The sequence below is a fragment of the Phascolarctos cinereus genome, unplaced genomic scaffold (assembly GCF_003287225.1).
Source record: "Phascolarctos cinereus isolate Bilbo 61053 unplaced genomic scaffold, phaCin_HiC Scaffold_2;HRSCAF=192, whole genome shotgun sequence".
Lineage (NCBI taxonomy): Eukaryota > Metazoa > Chordata > Mammalia > Diprotodontia > Phascolarctidae > Phascolarctos > Phascolarctos cinereus.
In genome coordinates this window covers 44,366,787-44,381,965 of record NW_027555625.1, presented here as the reverse complement: position 1 = coordinate 44,381,965, position 15,179 = coordinate 44,366,787, and the positions used below count along the sequence as shown (strand labels likewise).

At 46.2% G+C, this 15,179-nt stretch overlaps 2 protein-coding genes across 8 annotated transcripts in view; one reads left to right on the top strand and one right to left on the bottom strand.

Annotated features, from left to right (window-relative positions):
• Window positions 1-6,050, bottom strand: part of ZNRF1 (zinc and ring finger 1) — a 91,822-nt gene extending 85,772 nt beyond the window's left edge. For 2 of the 3 annotated variants that reach the window (XM_020963553.2, XM_020963554.2), the window contains exon 1: window positions 5,028-6,050. In XM_020963553.2, coding sequence (XP_020819212.1) covers window positions 5,028-5,454 — 427 coding nt within the window. In that variant the 5' untranslated portion in view covers window positions 5,455-6,050. The remainder of the gene's footprint in view (window positions 1-5,027) is intronic. The other variant, XM_020963551.2, reaches the window with a different exon arrangement.
• A 5,857-nt stretch (window positions 6,051-11,907) lies between these two features.
• The window catches only part of WDR59 (WD repeat domain 59), a 122,626-nt gene continuing 119,354 nt past the window's right edge, over window positions 11,908-15,179 (top strand). For 2 of the 5 annotated variants that reach the window (XR_002320158.2, XM_020963616.2), the window contains exon 1: window positions 11,908-12,059. Coding sequence is in view for 3 of the 5 variants with exons in the window: in XM_020963616.2 (XP_020819275.1) it covers window positions 12,006-12,059 (54 nt within the window). In the remaining 2 variants the exon portion in view is untranslated. The remainder of the gene's footprint in view (window positions 12,060-15,179) is intronic. The other 3 variants (XM_020963612.2, XM_020963613.2, XM_078149357.1) reach the window with 3 other exon arrangements.

Here is a 15,179-nt window from a genome sequence, read left to right as displayed (position 1 = left end):
CCAGGTCCTCCGGGGAACTCCTTATAACTGAGATGGTCTCCAGCCAAGTCAATGGCAAAGCTTTACAGGAGGAACTCAAAAGCTCTTCCACTGAGGTACCTTACTTATTCTATAGTATTTCTTCCAGGCACCAAGAATACAAGGCCAATAACCCATCAATAAAATCCAAAGTGTTGGCAGAAATAATCTAGGGTTTTACATCCAAGGCTTCAACTGCTATTATCCTCATTTCATAAAATGGATGAGAATGCTGAGGCTTACGCACTGCTAACTGAGGACTCCCTCAAGATCACACAAAGGTAGGATTCAAACCCACATCTCTCCTTCTGTCTAAGTATAGGCCTTTTGCCATCTGCCCATAATGTTTTGTACCAGGAGAAAGACTTCATGAAGGGTCAACAACAGAAACCAGATTAAAGGATTCGGGGAGAGCAGAGTTATTTCCAATATGGAAACATTCCAACTCAGATGTAGTTTCAGAATTGAATTCACTAAAATTTCAATTTCCAATATAACTTCCTTAAATAATACTGCAGAAGGCAGCTGCATGGCACAGTGGACCTGGAGTCAGGAAGATATGAATCCAAATCTGACTTTAGACACTTCCTGTCTATGTGACCCTGATCAAGTCACTTAACTTCTGTCTACCCCTAGTTTCCTTATCCGTACGATGGGGATAACAACAGCACCTACCTGGCAGAGTTATTGAGAGGATCATGAGGTAATATTTGTAAAATGTCTGGCACGTAGTAGGCACTATGGAAATATTTATTTCTTCCCTCTCATCCTCTAATAAAAAGCTTGATCCTTTTTCCTAAGTAAATTATAATTATATTTCTCTTCAGTTAAAACAGTGGCCTGACCCAGAATATTAGTCATGCTGTATTTCTGACTAGTCTTTGTTTAATCTGAAAATGTATACACTCCACAATAACAAACACGTTAATAGTCTGGCTAACATAAATCCTTATTTCCTGCAACGCCTTTCTGACTCTAATGGGGAGAGTCTCACCGCTTCTACTTCAGGAAATTAACTCTTCATCTTTGAGGAACAGGAATTTTAAAATTGGGCACCAAACCTGTCACCATGACACCATCTCCCTATATTTTTTATCCTCTGATGAACCACACATTGTAGAAGCAGCATTGCATAGTAGAACACTGCCCTTGGAGCCCAGAAGTCCTGCCTTGGATAAATTCGGCCTGTGTGACCTCAGCTGGGCAACTTACTTACTCCCAGGGTTCTAGGCAACTGTCTAAAGACTCTAAGGTACAGAGAAGTTGCAGACCTGCATTAGTAGAGTCTTATTAGGTATACACCTCATAATAACAAAACTGCAGGTCTAGCTAGTTCCTGTCCCTATCCCCTTAAGGAGCTTATAGGAAATTTTTCTGGTCAAGCAGTTCATTTCTTCTCTTTTGAGATCTGGGGGCAACTAGATGGCACACTGGATAAAGCGCTGGGCCTGGAATAAGGAAAACCCGAATTTAAATCCCACCTCAGATATTTATTAGCTGTGTGAGCCTGAACAAGTCACTTAACCTCTGCCTCAGTTTCCTCAACTATAAAATGGAGGTAATAATAGCACCTACCTTGCAGGGTTATTTTGAGGACCAAATGACATAATGTTTGTAAAGTGCCCCGCCAACTTTAAAGCACTATATAGAGGCTAGCTATAATTATTATTGTTAATATTAGAAACCTATCTGAAGGTTTGTTATCTCTTCACCTCTGGGGAGGCCCACATGAAACCTTTTTGATTCTCAATCTGTAGAGTTAAGGGGCTCTCTCTGAACAAACAAATTTGAAAATAAAATCTGTAGGCTGATTTTCTAATAGTTTAAGGGGACTTATCATCCTCTTAAAGTGGGTGACTCACAGATTGGTGACAGGAGAGGATGGCTCGGATTTTCCCAATATGTACATGTGCTCATGAGATATGACAACAATGTTTGAACAGCAACATTCATTGACCAGTCATTCTACAACAGCATGTGGAAAATGCAGCCAACATGCTGGGACCCAGGTGAGTTCTGTCTTTTCCTCCTATCTGTATCCTCGTGTTTTTCTTAGAAAAACAGTGCTGGCACCCAAGAATCAAGGCCTTCAGCTGAATAGTCCAAGCAGCTGTCTCAACAGCATCAAGTATTTCCAGGAAGAAGAGGTCAATAGTTAAGACAGTGTCTGCAACTCAAGGGATATTACTGAGTAGCACTTTCTGAATAGCTAGTCTCAGAATCAACCCTTCAGGAAATCATGATCTATAAAGGTCCTTTCTAGTCTAAATCCTATGAAAGCAGAGAATACAGATTAAGAGGCCAGCTCTGCCATGAAAAGTTCCTAAGGAAAAAAGGACACGTTACTTATTATACTACTTTATCATGCTCTCTAGTACCCCTCAAAGAACTTACCCCAATTGAGCCTACTACAATGAATGCACACTGGCAAATATGTATTCGTGTATTATATATAATTGTTTGGCTTATTCTTCACTAACTAAGTGGTTGCAGCATCCTCTAGTCCTCTATGAATCCCAAAGTTATACATACCCTTTACACCTTTCTAGGGCAAGGGTTAAAAAGAAAGCTCAGGCCTCATTCCCCAGGGGACAGGCACGTCTCTTCTTGCAAGAGAAGAATATCATGCTAAATCCTGGTTCCTACATGCCAGGAGGTAAAACCTAATACCTAATGAAGTAAATAAATAAACCTAATACTTTAAAAAAAATGAAGGTTCAAAAAGTTCATTTCAAAGGAACTTTACTGGAAAAATTAAAGAATCAGTCTACAGAGGACTGATATGCTACAATTCTCCACTGCTATCCCTATGGTCCAATGACTCTCCCTATTATTCTCCCAGAGTTCTCATCACAACTAAATGAAAAAGTCACACCTCTCAACTGTCAAAGCTTTTCTCTTTCTCTAAGGTTTCAGAGAGAGTCTGCTAGTTTGGCATTTAACTGTTGGCCCTCATCTCCAGCAAGGAACTTAGCAGTAGCACAAGGTAACTGCAGTATAACAAGGAAGGATAGATAAGTATATCCGGATGTAAACAGGCACTTCTTTTTAATGAAAAGGAGACTTCGGGAGGTTAGGAAGGGGTGTGGGGAAGAGAATCCATCTGGCCCTAGAGAAAGATCCCCTCCAAAATATGTTTTAAACCTCTCAAAAAGATCAAAACATTAGATCATATACACAGATCACAGATACTTAGGTAGAATTGCTGGTTTGGGGGCTGTTTTATAGAGTCTATCACTTCAAGATGCCTAATCTAGTCAGGGTATACATCACTGATTCTCATGCTAAGCATCTCACTCATGGGTACAATGCAGATCACATTCTCTCCAACTAGGCCTGGAAATACATTTGGGGATAAGAAAATATTAGCAGAGCTCAGCAAATAATTTCAATTGTTTCCCAACTTTAATCACAATTTCCCTGTATAACTAACTGCCAATTCATAGGTTTCCTTTTCAAACTCTAGAGGGGAAGAACAGTAAAAGGAAATCTACACTATTACCAGAATAAAAGGTCCACCTCATTTCATAATAGCACAGTGGAAAAACAGGGGAGAAAAATTCAATGAAAGACAGGGATAAAGAGTCCAAGACTAATTTACTTAGCTCCCCACTGGAGTTCAATTCAAGTGAGACTTAGTAGCTATTCTCCAGCAAGTGGTGGTCCCCACAGCCACTCCAAGAAGTCTTCCTTCTGCTGCATCCTGAGTAAGGAGGCTGACCTGTTCTTTCCCTACAGTCCAGCTGGGACTTTGTTAGTGTGCCAGCTGGCAGCCTGGGAAACCCCATTTCTGGCTCTTACTGACCTTCCATCATGTTAACAAAATTAGTTTTATAGAGTCTCTTTTCAAAGCTCTACCTTTTTTTTATCCCCCCTCCCCATTCCATTATGTGTATATGACAGACAATATAATTTTATCTAACATAGTTCTCCCCAAACACAAAAGAATGTAGATTCCTAACAATCATAGCCAGCACTTACCTATGGATGGGAAAAAGACTCAAGCAAACCTCCTGCACCATGAGTGAACAAAGCAGAGATCCCCTGGAGCCTCTAGGATGGGGGTTAAACCTTTTTTAATGGCATGGACACCTTTAGCAGTTCAGCGAAGCCTATGAATCCCTTCTCAGAATAATGTTTTAAAATGTATAAAATACATAGGATTAGAAGGGAAACCAATTATAATTAAAAAAAATGTATTTTTTCCCATTCAAGTTCACAGACACTGCCCCTCCAAATCTTTCCCTCAGGGGACTGTGGACCCCAAGCTTAAGAACCCCTTCTAAAAGAATCTTTGGTTGGAGGACCTATTGACCTGAAGTACAGCTTACACCTGTCTATGCTAAGAGACAGTTCATCTCCATTTTAAGTAAATACTAAAGGAAGCTGAACTGAGCCCCAAGGCTTTCAGCAGGGTGTCAAAATGGATGGCCTCCTGGACAGAATGCCCCCATTTCAAATGCACCCGCCCAACACACACACACACACACACACACACACACACAGAGCTATTCTAGGAGACTGTTACTAGACCAAACCGGGTTCATCTTTCTGACTATAGTAGACGGGCCCAACCAATACTGCAGTGACAGAACGGAGGCACTAAAGGTGACCTACTGGAAACATGGGAAGACCTCTTTCCTCTGAGGATTTTTAACACCAACAAGAAGAAATTGGAGTTGTAGGCCTATCCAACAAGTGAACAGGTTATATACATAGCTCAACTCCCAGGGCCTTTTTGATATCTGCACCTTACCCAAACCACAAATCCTTTTGTCCAGGTTTACCTATTTCCACTAGCCTCTAAAGATCGAAGAGGACTCGGAATTGGGTAATTCCAAGTCCTGTCTGTCCTATTAGGATCTGTCCACCAAGTGTGGGGCTTACTTGAAGCTGCCAATTGCATGCCGGTGAGCGGATGGACCAGGCTCCTATGGACACAGACAGACACAGACACACACACACCCCACTGCCATAACGAGAGGCCTCCGGGCCCCGGGGTAACTCACCGCTGTGAGAGCTGAACCACCTGGGTGCGATGTGCAGAGGGAGCGCATCTGCCAGCGATGCTCGGGAGCCCAGGTACAGCATCCCGTCTCTATGGTGACTACCACCTGTCTCCTGGTAACCATTGCCGTGGGCATACGTGGAGTCGGCCCCAGAGCCGCCGCCGCCCGGAGCCCTGTCGGCATCGCCCGCCCCCCGGGCGGCCGCCGCGCTGTAGAGACCGAAGGGCACCCCTCCGGCCGTGGTGGGGTCCATGCCCATGCCGGCCACCGAGCTGACGGAGCGGCTACGCAGCCCCATGGCCCCGCCGCCGGACCGATAGTGCCCGAAGTGGGGGGCCCCCCCCGGCGGGGGCACGGCGCTGTCATCCGTGGAGACGCCCGGGAAGGGGCCCCGGGAGCGGCCCGCCGTGCTCTGCTTGCCCCCCATCTCCGGCCGCGCCACAGGCTGCAGGGGGGCTAGCTCCCCCGAGAAAGCGAGAGCGCCCCCTCCCCCACCTCCCCGCGGCCCGAGAGGGTCCTGGGCGCTTAAAGGGAGGCCGGGGCCAAGCTGGGGGCGGGGGGTTACCCCAGGAGGAGGGCGGGGATTAGAAACTAAAGATTAAAGCCGAGGCGAGGCGAGCGCATGTCGCCCGCCGCCCGCCCGGGCCCCGAGGCGAGGCGCAGTCCAGCCCGCCGCCCGCCCGCCCCGAACTCCGGAAGACCGGGGGCGGCGGCGAGAAGCGGGCCGGCAGCTCCGGCTCCTCCTCAGGGCCGCCGCCGCCGCTGCTGCTGCTGCTGCTGCCGCCGCCGCCGCCGCGGGGGCGCCGCGGCCATGGACGGAGCCCCGGACGGACCGGCGCGGGAGCGCCCCTCGGCTCGGGCTCCGGGCGGGGGAGGGGAGGGCGGCTCGCGCTCTGTCAGGGCGGCGGCAGCTGCGGGTCGCGCTCCCGGCTCCGCCGGCGACTCCGACTCCCGCTCCGGCTCCCTCGGTCTGGGCTCCTCTCGCTCTCCTGCTGCTCCTCACTGCTGTGGAGACAATAGAGGGCGGCAGAGCGCAGGCGCGGCCCCGGCGAGCCACCTCCTCCTCCTCCTCCCCGCCCCACCCACCGCGCTTAACCCTTTCGCCGCCGCTGGGCCCTGATCTCGGACCTCCCCCAAGCCGTAGCTCCAGCCCAGCGCGTCGCACCCTCACCCCACCGGGCTAAGGAGGAGGCGGGGTGAGGTGGAGGCTAGGGGAGTCTTCACCTCCCCGAACTGGGCCGCAGGGGGTCACGAACACCCAGACACTGGCTAGGATTTCCTCCAAATGATCCCCGTATAACACAGTCATACATACATACATACCCCTTTACACCCTCCAGGGCAAGGGTCAAAAAGGAAAAAAGCTCACGTCCCGTCCCAAAGGGGACCCGAAGTAATGGAAGAGGGAGGAGGGAGCACGCCTTGATCAGTTTCAACCAATATCAATGCTCGATCAACCAGCAAGTCCTCATTAAGCCCCTACTCTGTGGGCACTGTTGGGCGCTGATGCAAGTACAAAGAACGTGAAATAATTCCAGCTTGCAATGAGCCATTCTAATGGGTGAGACAAGGACGTATAAAAGCATGCGGTATATGCTGTTAATCAAATCAATCGTATACATACGTAGATGTGTACGAACGCAGTCTACATACATATGTATTAACTCTACGTTGCATGTATTAGTAATATATACTTATGAGCATACATACACACACCTGTATCATTAACTTTGCACTTATTTTTTACTATTGTTATTATTAACTTTGCCGTACATTTTTATATATGCAGTGTATTCTTTATATTAGCACACATTTATACAGTTCATATATATAAAAACATTGTATTTCCAGTGTAAATACAGTGTATACATACACATGTAAATACAATGTATATGCACGCATATACATGCATCTATGTACACACACACACACACAGAGTAAATACAAGGTTCTGTGGGTCGGAAGACTGCTCCCCAGAGACTAAGAATAGCTGGATATAAATCGGGGTCTCTGGAAGTCTGTCGTACTAAGGAATATCGTGATGCACGGACCTGTAGCAAGGGTTAGGGGGAAGTGAGGGAGGTGGGAAAGTCTGAGTTTCGAAAACCCATCAGGGACTTTCAACCCACCCACTTTCCTCTTGTTTTTGCTCTGATGGCAGAAAGGTCTTTGATTAAACGCCCCTCCTGCTAAAATTCTGCCCCCACAGCTCCCCCTGGCGGGCATGCTCAGTATTTTCTGTGTGGTCCCTCTTCCCTCCCACCAGCCCCCAGCCTTCCTCTTTCAGCTTTTCAGGATAGACAGTTTGGGATGAAAGTCAAGATAGTCTACGGTGTTTTTCCCTCCTGCTTTAAGATGTTTTCTGCTTTTACATCAAAGACTGCATTATAAAATCAAGTGAGGTAGGTCTAAAAGGCCCCTGACTTAGGTAAGAGTCATGCTACCTGGTACATGAAAATGACCCTGATGACACTCCTCAAGTTATTGGTGTCCTCTCTCCCAAAATGACCTTGTATCAATTTTGTATGTATTCATTTTGTTGTTGTTCAGTCGTGTCCGTCTCTTTGTGACTCCATTTAGGGTTTTCTTGGTAGAAATACTGGAGTGGTTTGCCATTTACTTTTCCAGCTCATTTTACAGATGAAGAAGTCGAAAAACTAGTGTCTAAGGCTGGATTTGAACTCAGACCTAGTGCTCTATCCACTGCCACCCAGCTGCCCATTGTATTCGGTATATATTTCTATATGTACATGTTGCCTCCTCCATAAAATGTAAGCTTCTTGAGGGCATAGACTGCTTTATTTTTTTATTTTTGGTTCTCTACTTTTTAGGCCAGAGTAATAATAGTACTTTGAGATTTGGAAAGCACTTTATTTTGTGTTATTTCATTTGATCTTCATAGCCACTTTGTCTTTATTACCTCCATTTTACTGATGAGAAAACAAATTCAGGGGCTAAATGACTTGCCCAGGGTCATACAGCTAGTAAGTATCTGTGGCTGGATTATAATTCAGGTCTTTGAAGTCTGGTACTCTCTGGACCTTCAGACATGCTGCATTCCCAGGAGTAGAATGGATAGAATTTGGAACTCAAAACTTAAAAAAAAAGTTAGAAATCATTTTAACATGTAATTGGGGAAAAGTTTTTAAAATTATATTAACTAAAAAAACCCCAAAAACATGTAATTGGGGGAAAATAAAATATTATATTAAATATATTAATATATTATATTAAATATTATATTATATTATCTACATGATAGATTTGTGTTCCAGTTTTAGCTCTTGACATAAGCTAGCTGTATCACCATTTAGGTCCCTTGCAGCTCAAAATCTATGAATCCTTAAGCATTTTTTCTTCATTTGTCTCTTACTGTCACATATTTTAAAACCTCTGGGCCTAGAAGGGGCACATATCTATCTCCCTGGTCTAAATTTCCTCAGAATAAGTCCAATCCAAAGAGCACCCAAGACTGGTGTTTGAATTTTTGTGAGGGCATCTGAGTGATCTTCAGTAAATGACTTTGAGTCTCAGTTTCCTAATTTCTAAAATGGAAAGGTTGGCCTGGGTGATCTTCAGTCTCTTCTAACTCACTTCTGTAACTAAGCTAGTAGTAGGTGGTACAACAAGATAAACAATCATTTGAAAAAAGAAACTTAAAAAGGAGAACAGGTCCTTGGGTTTGTTTGGTTTTTTTCCCCTAGAGTGGTCACCCTGGTGAGAAATGGGGAAGGAGAATGCCAGAGTCAGTTAAGTCAAGCCAGAGTTTCTGAATTGCCACAGGCTACTTGCCCACCCCCTACTATCCTCAGCACCACTTTCCCCACCCACACCCCCCAAGGAAAATGTTACAATCCAAACCAGAAAAAAGGTCAAGGAACAACCAGGATAACGGTTATGTCTGTGAATTTCTCCCATCAACAGCCTTAGCTATTCCGAAAATTAGTGTCCAGAGAGGGCTACTTTTAGCATAGTAATATGGCATCTACTGAAACCTGGAGAAAACCCAAGGCATTATGAACCTACCCTGTTATACTCATTTCATTGTCTTTCTTGTATATTTAGTTTGGTTGTATTTTACATCCATCCTCCATTATGGTTTGGTTTGTTTTCCTTTGGAGACCAAACAGATCTTAGGGAAAGGGGATAGGGGAACCAGAGAACTTGGTGGATGATCTATGTGCAAAGGGAAAGGAAACAGAAGTGGCAGCTGGATTTGGACACATTTCCTTTTCCTCTGAACTTTCTTGTTGACCTTGAGTAAACTGCCTGTCTTCACACACTGGCTTTGAAATGGGTTTGATAAACTGCTGATCCAGCTCCCAGGAGTGTATGTTTGTGTGTGTGTGTGTGTGTGTGTGTAGAGGGGAGAGAATAACTGATAAAAATTGATTTTAAAGCTTATTTTAAATGTGAATTCTCAATAATGTTGTAATAGGTCAGGCTCTGTTTTAAATATCCAAGGAAAAAGGCTTAAATAAGAAATAGCCTGAGAGATTGACTCAGAACATTTGAAAAAGAGAGCATCGGAGTTCACATCCTCCTATTTCTTCAAATTGGACACACTTGGATTCTCCTTATCCTGGTAGACCAGAGAGGCCTTTGGGGTTAGTTACACCTTCTACAATCTGCAACTACAACAAACATTTATTATGTCCCTGCTATGAGCAAAGCATTGGGCTAGGTTCTGGGAGAGAAACAAAAGTTAAAGAACCTCATGGAGCCCACAATCTAGCAGAACAAATACACAGAATTCTAAAAAGAGGCAGCACTGTGCAGTGCAAAGAATGAGAGTTCTGGATTCAAGGAACCTGGTTTCAACACTCATCTGTGTAGTATTGGGCAATTCATTTCATTGGGCTAGATCTCTGTTTCCTTATCTGTAAAATGAAGTGATTAGACTAGATGATCTCAAGGGTCCCTGTGAATTCTAAATTTTAATCCTAATAGAAAAGAAATCCATCTCAGTAGCTGAGTGGTTCCCTCCCCCCCCTTTTTTTTCCTGTGGGATGAATCCTTCTAGCTTTCTGGGTTTTTTTGCTTCACTAAAACAGAAGTAAAACAGAAACCAGGAACAAACAATAATTAACCATTAAGTACATGTAAAGCAGAGCTATACCTAATAGGTATCTTGATTATGTATTTTTTTTCAAGTTAGTGATACTCTGCCTTCTATTAGGGCTATCTGAAGAGACTCAAGATTTATAGAGCAGAAGAACACTTTAGAGAGAAAAGCCTTCTCATCGTATAGATGGGGGAACTGAATGTCAGAGAGATGAAGGGACATCTTTCAGGCTACACAGCTAGCTAGTGGTAGAGGTGAAAAGACGGACCAGTCCTCTGATAGCAAGCTCAATGCTCTTTCTGTTACACCATATTGTGGTGGTTGTTATTTCATCCTTTGTTCTGGAAGAGGACCATGGCATCAGGAAGGTGATGCCCTGACTTGCAAGTGGATTGCATTTAAGTGAGGGAGGGCTGTGCAAAGTCACCAGCCTCATTTTCTCCTCTGGAGCCATCTGGGTCCAGTGGCAAGATATAGATCAGGATGACTGGAGATGGCCCCCTAGCTAGCTGGTGACACTTTGGCAAATATTTGACTGGCTTGCAGCTATGTCAGCAATTTTGCTGGGGACTCTTAGTAGTTCCTAAACCTGGATTTAGGAGAGGAATTGTTGTAAGGTTGTCTTCAAATCCCAGAACTCCAAGAGGCCATGGGAAAGTTGAGGAAACCTCCTCCAAGACCAGCCCGGGCTTGGGTCTGAGCAAGGAACTCTGGCTCTTAGGCCCCACTTTGAGCTCAGTTTTATCCCAAGAAACATGATTTCATCTGAAGCAAGAATCTCTTATTTTGATAGTACTGGTTGTAGGATTAAATACAATAGAGTGCAAAGTAGTTGTAAAAGTGCTTAGCACAATTCTTGGCACATAATAGACACTACAGAAATGCTTATTCTCCATCCCTAACCTTTGTACAGGATCCAAAGGAAAGAGAACCAGTTTGAAATGTGCTCCCTCTCACAAATGATGAGAAGCAATCATAGCAAGTTCTTTACTTCTAAAATCCCTAAAACGACTCCTATTTTTGAGAGAGACAGAGACAGAGAGACAGAGTGAGCCTGACCCCACCAAAAAGGCTTGAAAACATGACCTTCTCATCATGTTCTGACAGTGTTTTCTGGATACTGCCTGGAAGATTTTTAGGACTTTGGGGGTATAGTTAACAAGAGTGCTGGGGCAACGGATGTCTTTGGCATAGAGGATAAATCTACATGTGTGGGAATGGTTGGAGGGAGGGCAGCTCCAGAGGCTGGGACTGATTCTGTCTGTCCATCCATTCTTCCCCGTGCCTGTCTGTCTATCCATCCATATTTCTGTTTAACATCTCCGTCTGTCCATCCACCTGGATCCATGAGTGTTTCTATCTGTTTCTCACTGCGTCTGTTTGTTTGTCCGTCCGTCCATCCGTCTGTCTATCCTTGAACAGGATGTAAGAGACAGGGAAGAAGGAACCTGAGCTGTCCCTTGGCCACCTGCACGTAATCCTTTTTGCCCTGCCCACAGCTTCTGCCCGGGTTGGCCAGGGACTACAGTTCCCGACAGAGCCTGAGGCAAAACCGGTTGGGGCGCGGCTCCAGCTTCTGAGAGCCCAGGAGGCTTCGCCTCCGTGTTACGTCACGTGACCTGGAAGCGATAAGAGCCCAAGCTAGGTCAGGGAGGGGAGGGGAGGTTAAGGCGAGGGGCTGGTTGTGTTTAGCAGGGCGCGTGCACGCTAGACCACGAGGGGTGGGGGCGGAGCCAATGCTCAGGGAACAACCAATGGCTGGCCGAGCAGCGAGATGGGTGGGGCGTCGAGGGGGTGGTCTGAGGTGAAGGGTGCGTCCTCCTGCGTGCTGAAGCCCTGGCGCGCGTGGTTGACGCGGGGAGCGCGTCGGCGGCGGCGGGCGCCGTGGGGCGGCGGAGGCGGTCAGACCGGAGATGGCGGCGAGGTGGAGCAGCGAGAATGTGGTGGTGGAGTTTAGGGACTCCCAGGTGCGCGGCGGGGGTGGGGTGGGCTGAAGGGAGCCGTCTGAGCATGCGCCTCGTGCCTCCCTACCCCCCCCCCCACTCCAGGCGCGGTCCGTCGTGGGGCGCCACGGGCCGGGAGTGGCGAGGGCCTGCCGGCTTGAGGGAGAAGAGAGGGAAGGACACCTCGAGGCGAGGGAGCAGGACCTGCCGGCCAGGGTCCGGCCCGGAGGCCTTTGGTGACCGCTCGTAAGGGCCGTCCCGGGTGGGCAGAGGTCTCCGGGGCCGGTCGAGCCGAGGGTGGGCTGCCCTGCAGAGGGACCCTCCCTCACGGGCGAAGTGAGGGCCTTGGGCCGGCCAGCTGTTATTACTGTTATTTCTCCCACTTTACAGATGGGGAAACGGAGGCCGGTGCTATGCCCTACAGTCGCTTAGCTAGCCGGGATCCGAGGCAGGACTCCGGCCTTTTGTACTCCCACCTCGCTGGATGACCCCCTCTGTTCCCTTCCTGCTTCTGTCCCAGAGTTCGACAGTAGGATTGGTTCCAGGGGAGCGGGATCCCAGGCCCTCAGTCGATAGGCGGCTTTTTTGTTTTGTGTTTTGTTTTTAGGCAGTTAAGTGACTTGCCCAGGGTCACACAGCTAGTAAGTGTCAAGTGTCTGGTCTGAGACCGGATGTGAACTCAGGTCCTCCTGACTTCAGGGGCGGTGCTCTATCCACTGCGCCACCTAGATGCCTCCAACAGGCGGCTTTTTTACCCGAAACAGGAATCCTCCAACAGAGGGTTACCTGGCCCCTGCCTAATGTTGTTTCTTCTGATAGAAAATTGGTCACAGGATCATCGATGAAGAGAGCTCCAACCCCATTCTTTTATAGATGAGGAAACTAAGGCTCAGAGAGGTATCCCAGAGGCAGGTGTCAGAACTGGAATTTGAATCCAGGTCCTCTGGCTCCGGAACAACCAGTGGTTACTGCCTGATCAATTACATTTTTAAAAACTGCATTCAGTTTGTGCTAGATGCTGGGGATGCATAGACCAACCCTTGCAAAAAATAAAAACAGAAAACCAACCCAGTCCCTTTCCATGAGAAGCTTATGTTCTGGGGGAAACAGCAGGTGCAGGTGAAATACACAATGTAAACAAAATAAATGTCTGGTCTTAGGCATTGCGTGAGGAAGGACTGGCAGCTGGAGGCATCAGACAGGGAAGGTCTTGAGGTGATGGCAAAGAGGGGGACTGCTGGTTTAAAGGCACAGAAACCTTTCCATTTACGCAGTGCTTTCAGGTTTGCAGAGTGCTTTTACAAACATTTGATCCCTCAGGATAGCCTTGTGAGGTTAAGTGTTATCCCCTTTTCACAGATGAGGAAACTGAGGCAGACAGAAGTGAAGTTAGTTGGTCAGGGTCACACAGGCAGTAAAGGAAATGTATAATAAGCCTCAATAGGTTGGAATCAAGTAGAGTGAAGTTTTAGTTGAGAGAAGGGTTTATACTTGATATATGTTAGAGGTAAGGTGGTGCAGTGAACAGAGTGCTGGGTCTGGAGTCAGGAAGACTTAATCTTCCTGAATTCACATCCAGCCTCAGATACTACTAGTTGTGTGACCCTGGACAAGTCACTTAACTCTGTTTGCCTCAGTTTTCTCATCTGTAAAATGAGCCAGAGGAGGAAACCACTCCAGTCTCTTTGCCAAGAAAACCCTAAATAGACTCAGAAGAGTCAGTCGGACACATCTGAACAACAATAGAGGCAACAAGGATCCTCTGGAGCTTATTGACCCGAGTAGTGATATGGGTCAGTGCTAGGGATACAAAAGCAAGATTGATGTTCAGCTGTCAGAATGGTCTTCCTAAATGGTAGATCTAAACTCCATGGACTTCCTAAGACCTCCAGCATATATATATATATATAAAAATCCTCTGTTTGGAGAGTTCAGAGTCCTTTGTGACCAGCAGCCCCCTCCTACCTTTCTAGTCTTCTTAAGCCTTACACCCCTCCCACATCCTTGCTGTTTCTGGAACAAGATACTCTTCCTGCCTGTGGGTATTTTTTTTTTCTGGCTGTCTCTCATTCCTGGAATGGTCTTGGCTTTCCTGGTTTTGCCTCAAGCTCAAATCCCACCATTTATAGGAAGCCTTTCTAGATCCCCCTTAACTCTAGCGTTCTTCTCTTTGTGGATCGTTTCCGGTTGTTTTCCTGTATGTAGCTTGTTTGTACATAGTTCTTTGCAAGATGCTTCCCTCCCACCCCCAGTAGACTGTGAACTCCTTAACAGTAGGGACCGTCTTTTACCTTTCTTTGTATCCCCAACCCTTAGAACATAGGAGGCACTTAATAAATGTGTATTGACTGATAGTCCCTGCCCTTAAGGAGCTGTCATTTGAAGAGAAATTTGATGACTTTGGTTTTTATCACTCCTCACTGAGCCATCTCTTATAATAAGAAAATAAAAAGAGATAGAAAAAAGTAGTTTAGCAAAACTAACCAACAGATCCCCTGCATCTGACAGTATATGCAATAGTCTCCTCTCACAGTCCTCCGCAGGAGGGCAGGGGTTGTGTTGTGGGCTCTTTGGCAGAAAGCCTACCCACCGCTTCTCAGAATGTTTCCAGTATTAAAGTAAAAGGAGTTATAGAGAGAAACAGCTACATGGAAATACTGCTATTAAAATATTGAAAAAGTACTCATGGATCCCTAGTTCAGAACCCCAGATGTATATTGAGAATAGTGATAGCCAAGGAAGAACACTTGGATATAGGGAGTCACAGGGAGTGGGAGTTAGAAACATTAGGAAATAAATTTTCTCCATCTTTCCAGGAACAAGAGGAAGTTCTTCCCCATGTTGAGCCTTCTGAAACTACCCTTGACTGATGAGATTGTGGATTTAAGCTTCAGGGGACTTGTAGGCCAATCCTTCATTTTACAGATGAGAACTTGAGGCTCAGAAAAGTGAAGTGACCCATTTAGTTCTGTACTCTAGAGCCTGAGGGTGGGAGAGGCAGAGCCTAGAGTTGTGCAGATGGGGGATCGAAGCTGGGAGGAAACATGAAGGACTTTGTCAGAAGTGAAATTCTCTTTTTAAATGACCATATGTGATCTGAGAAGCAAAACGGAGTAGTCATAATAATACTAGTAGCTAACATTT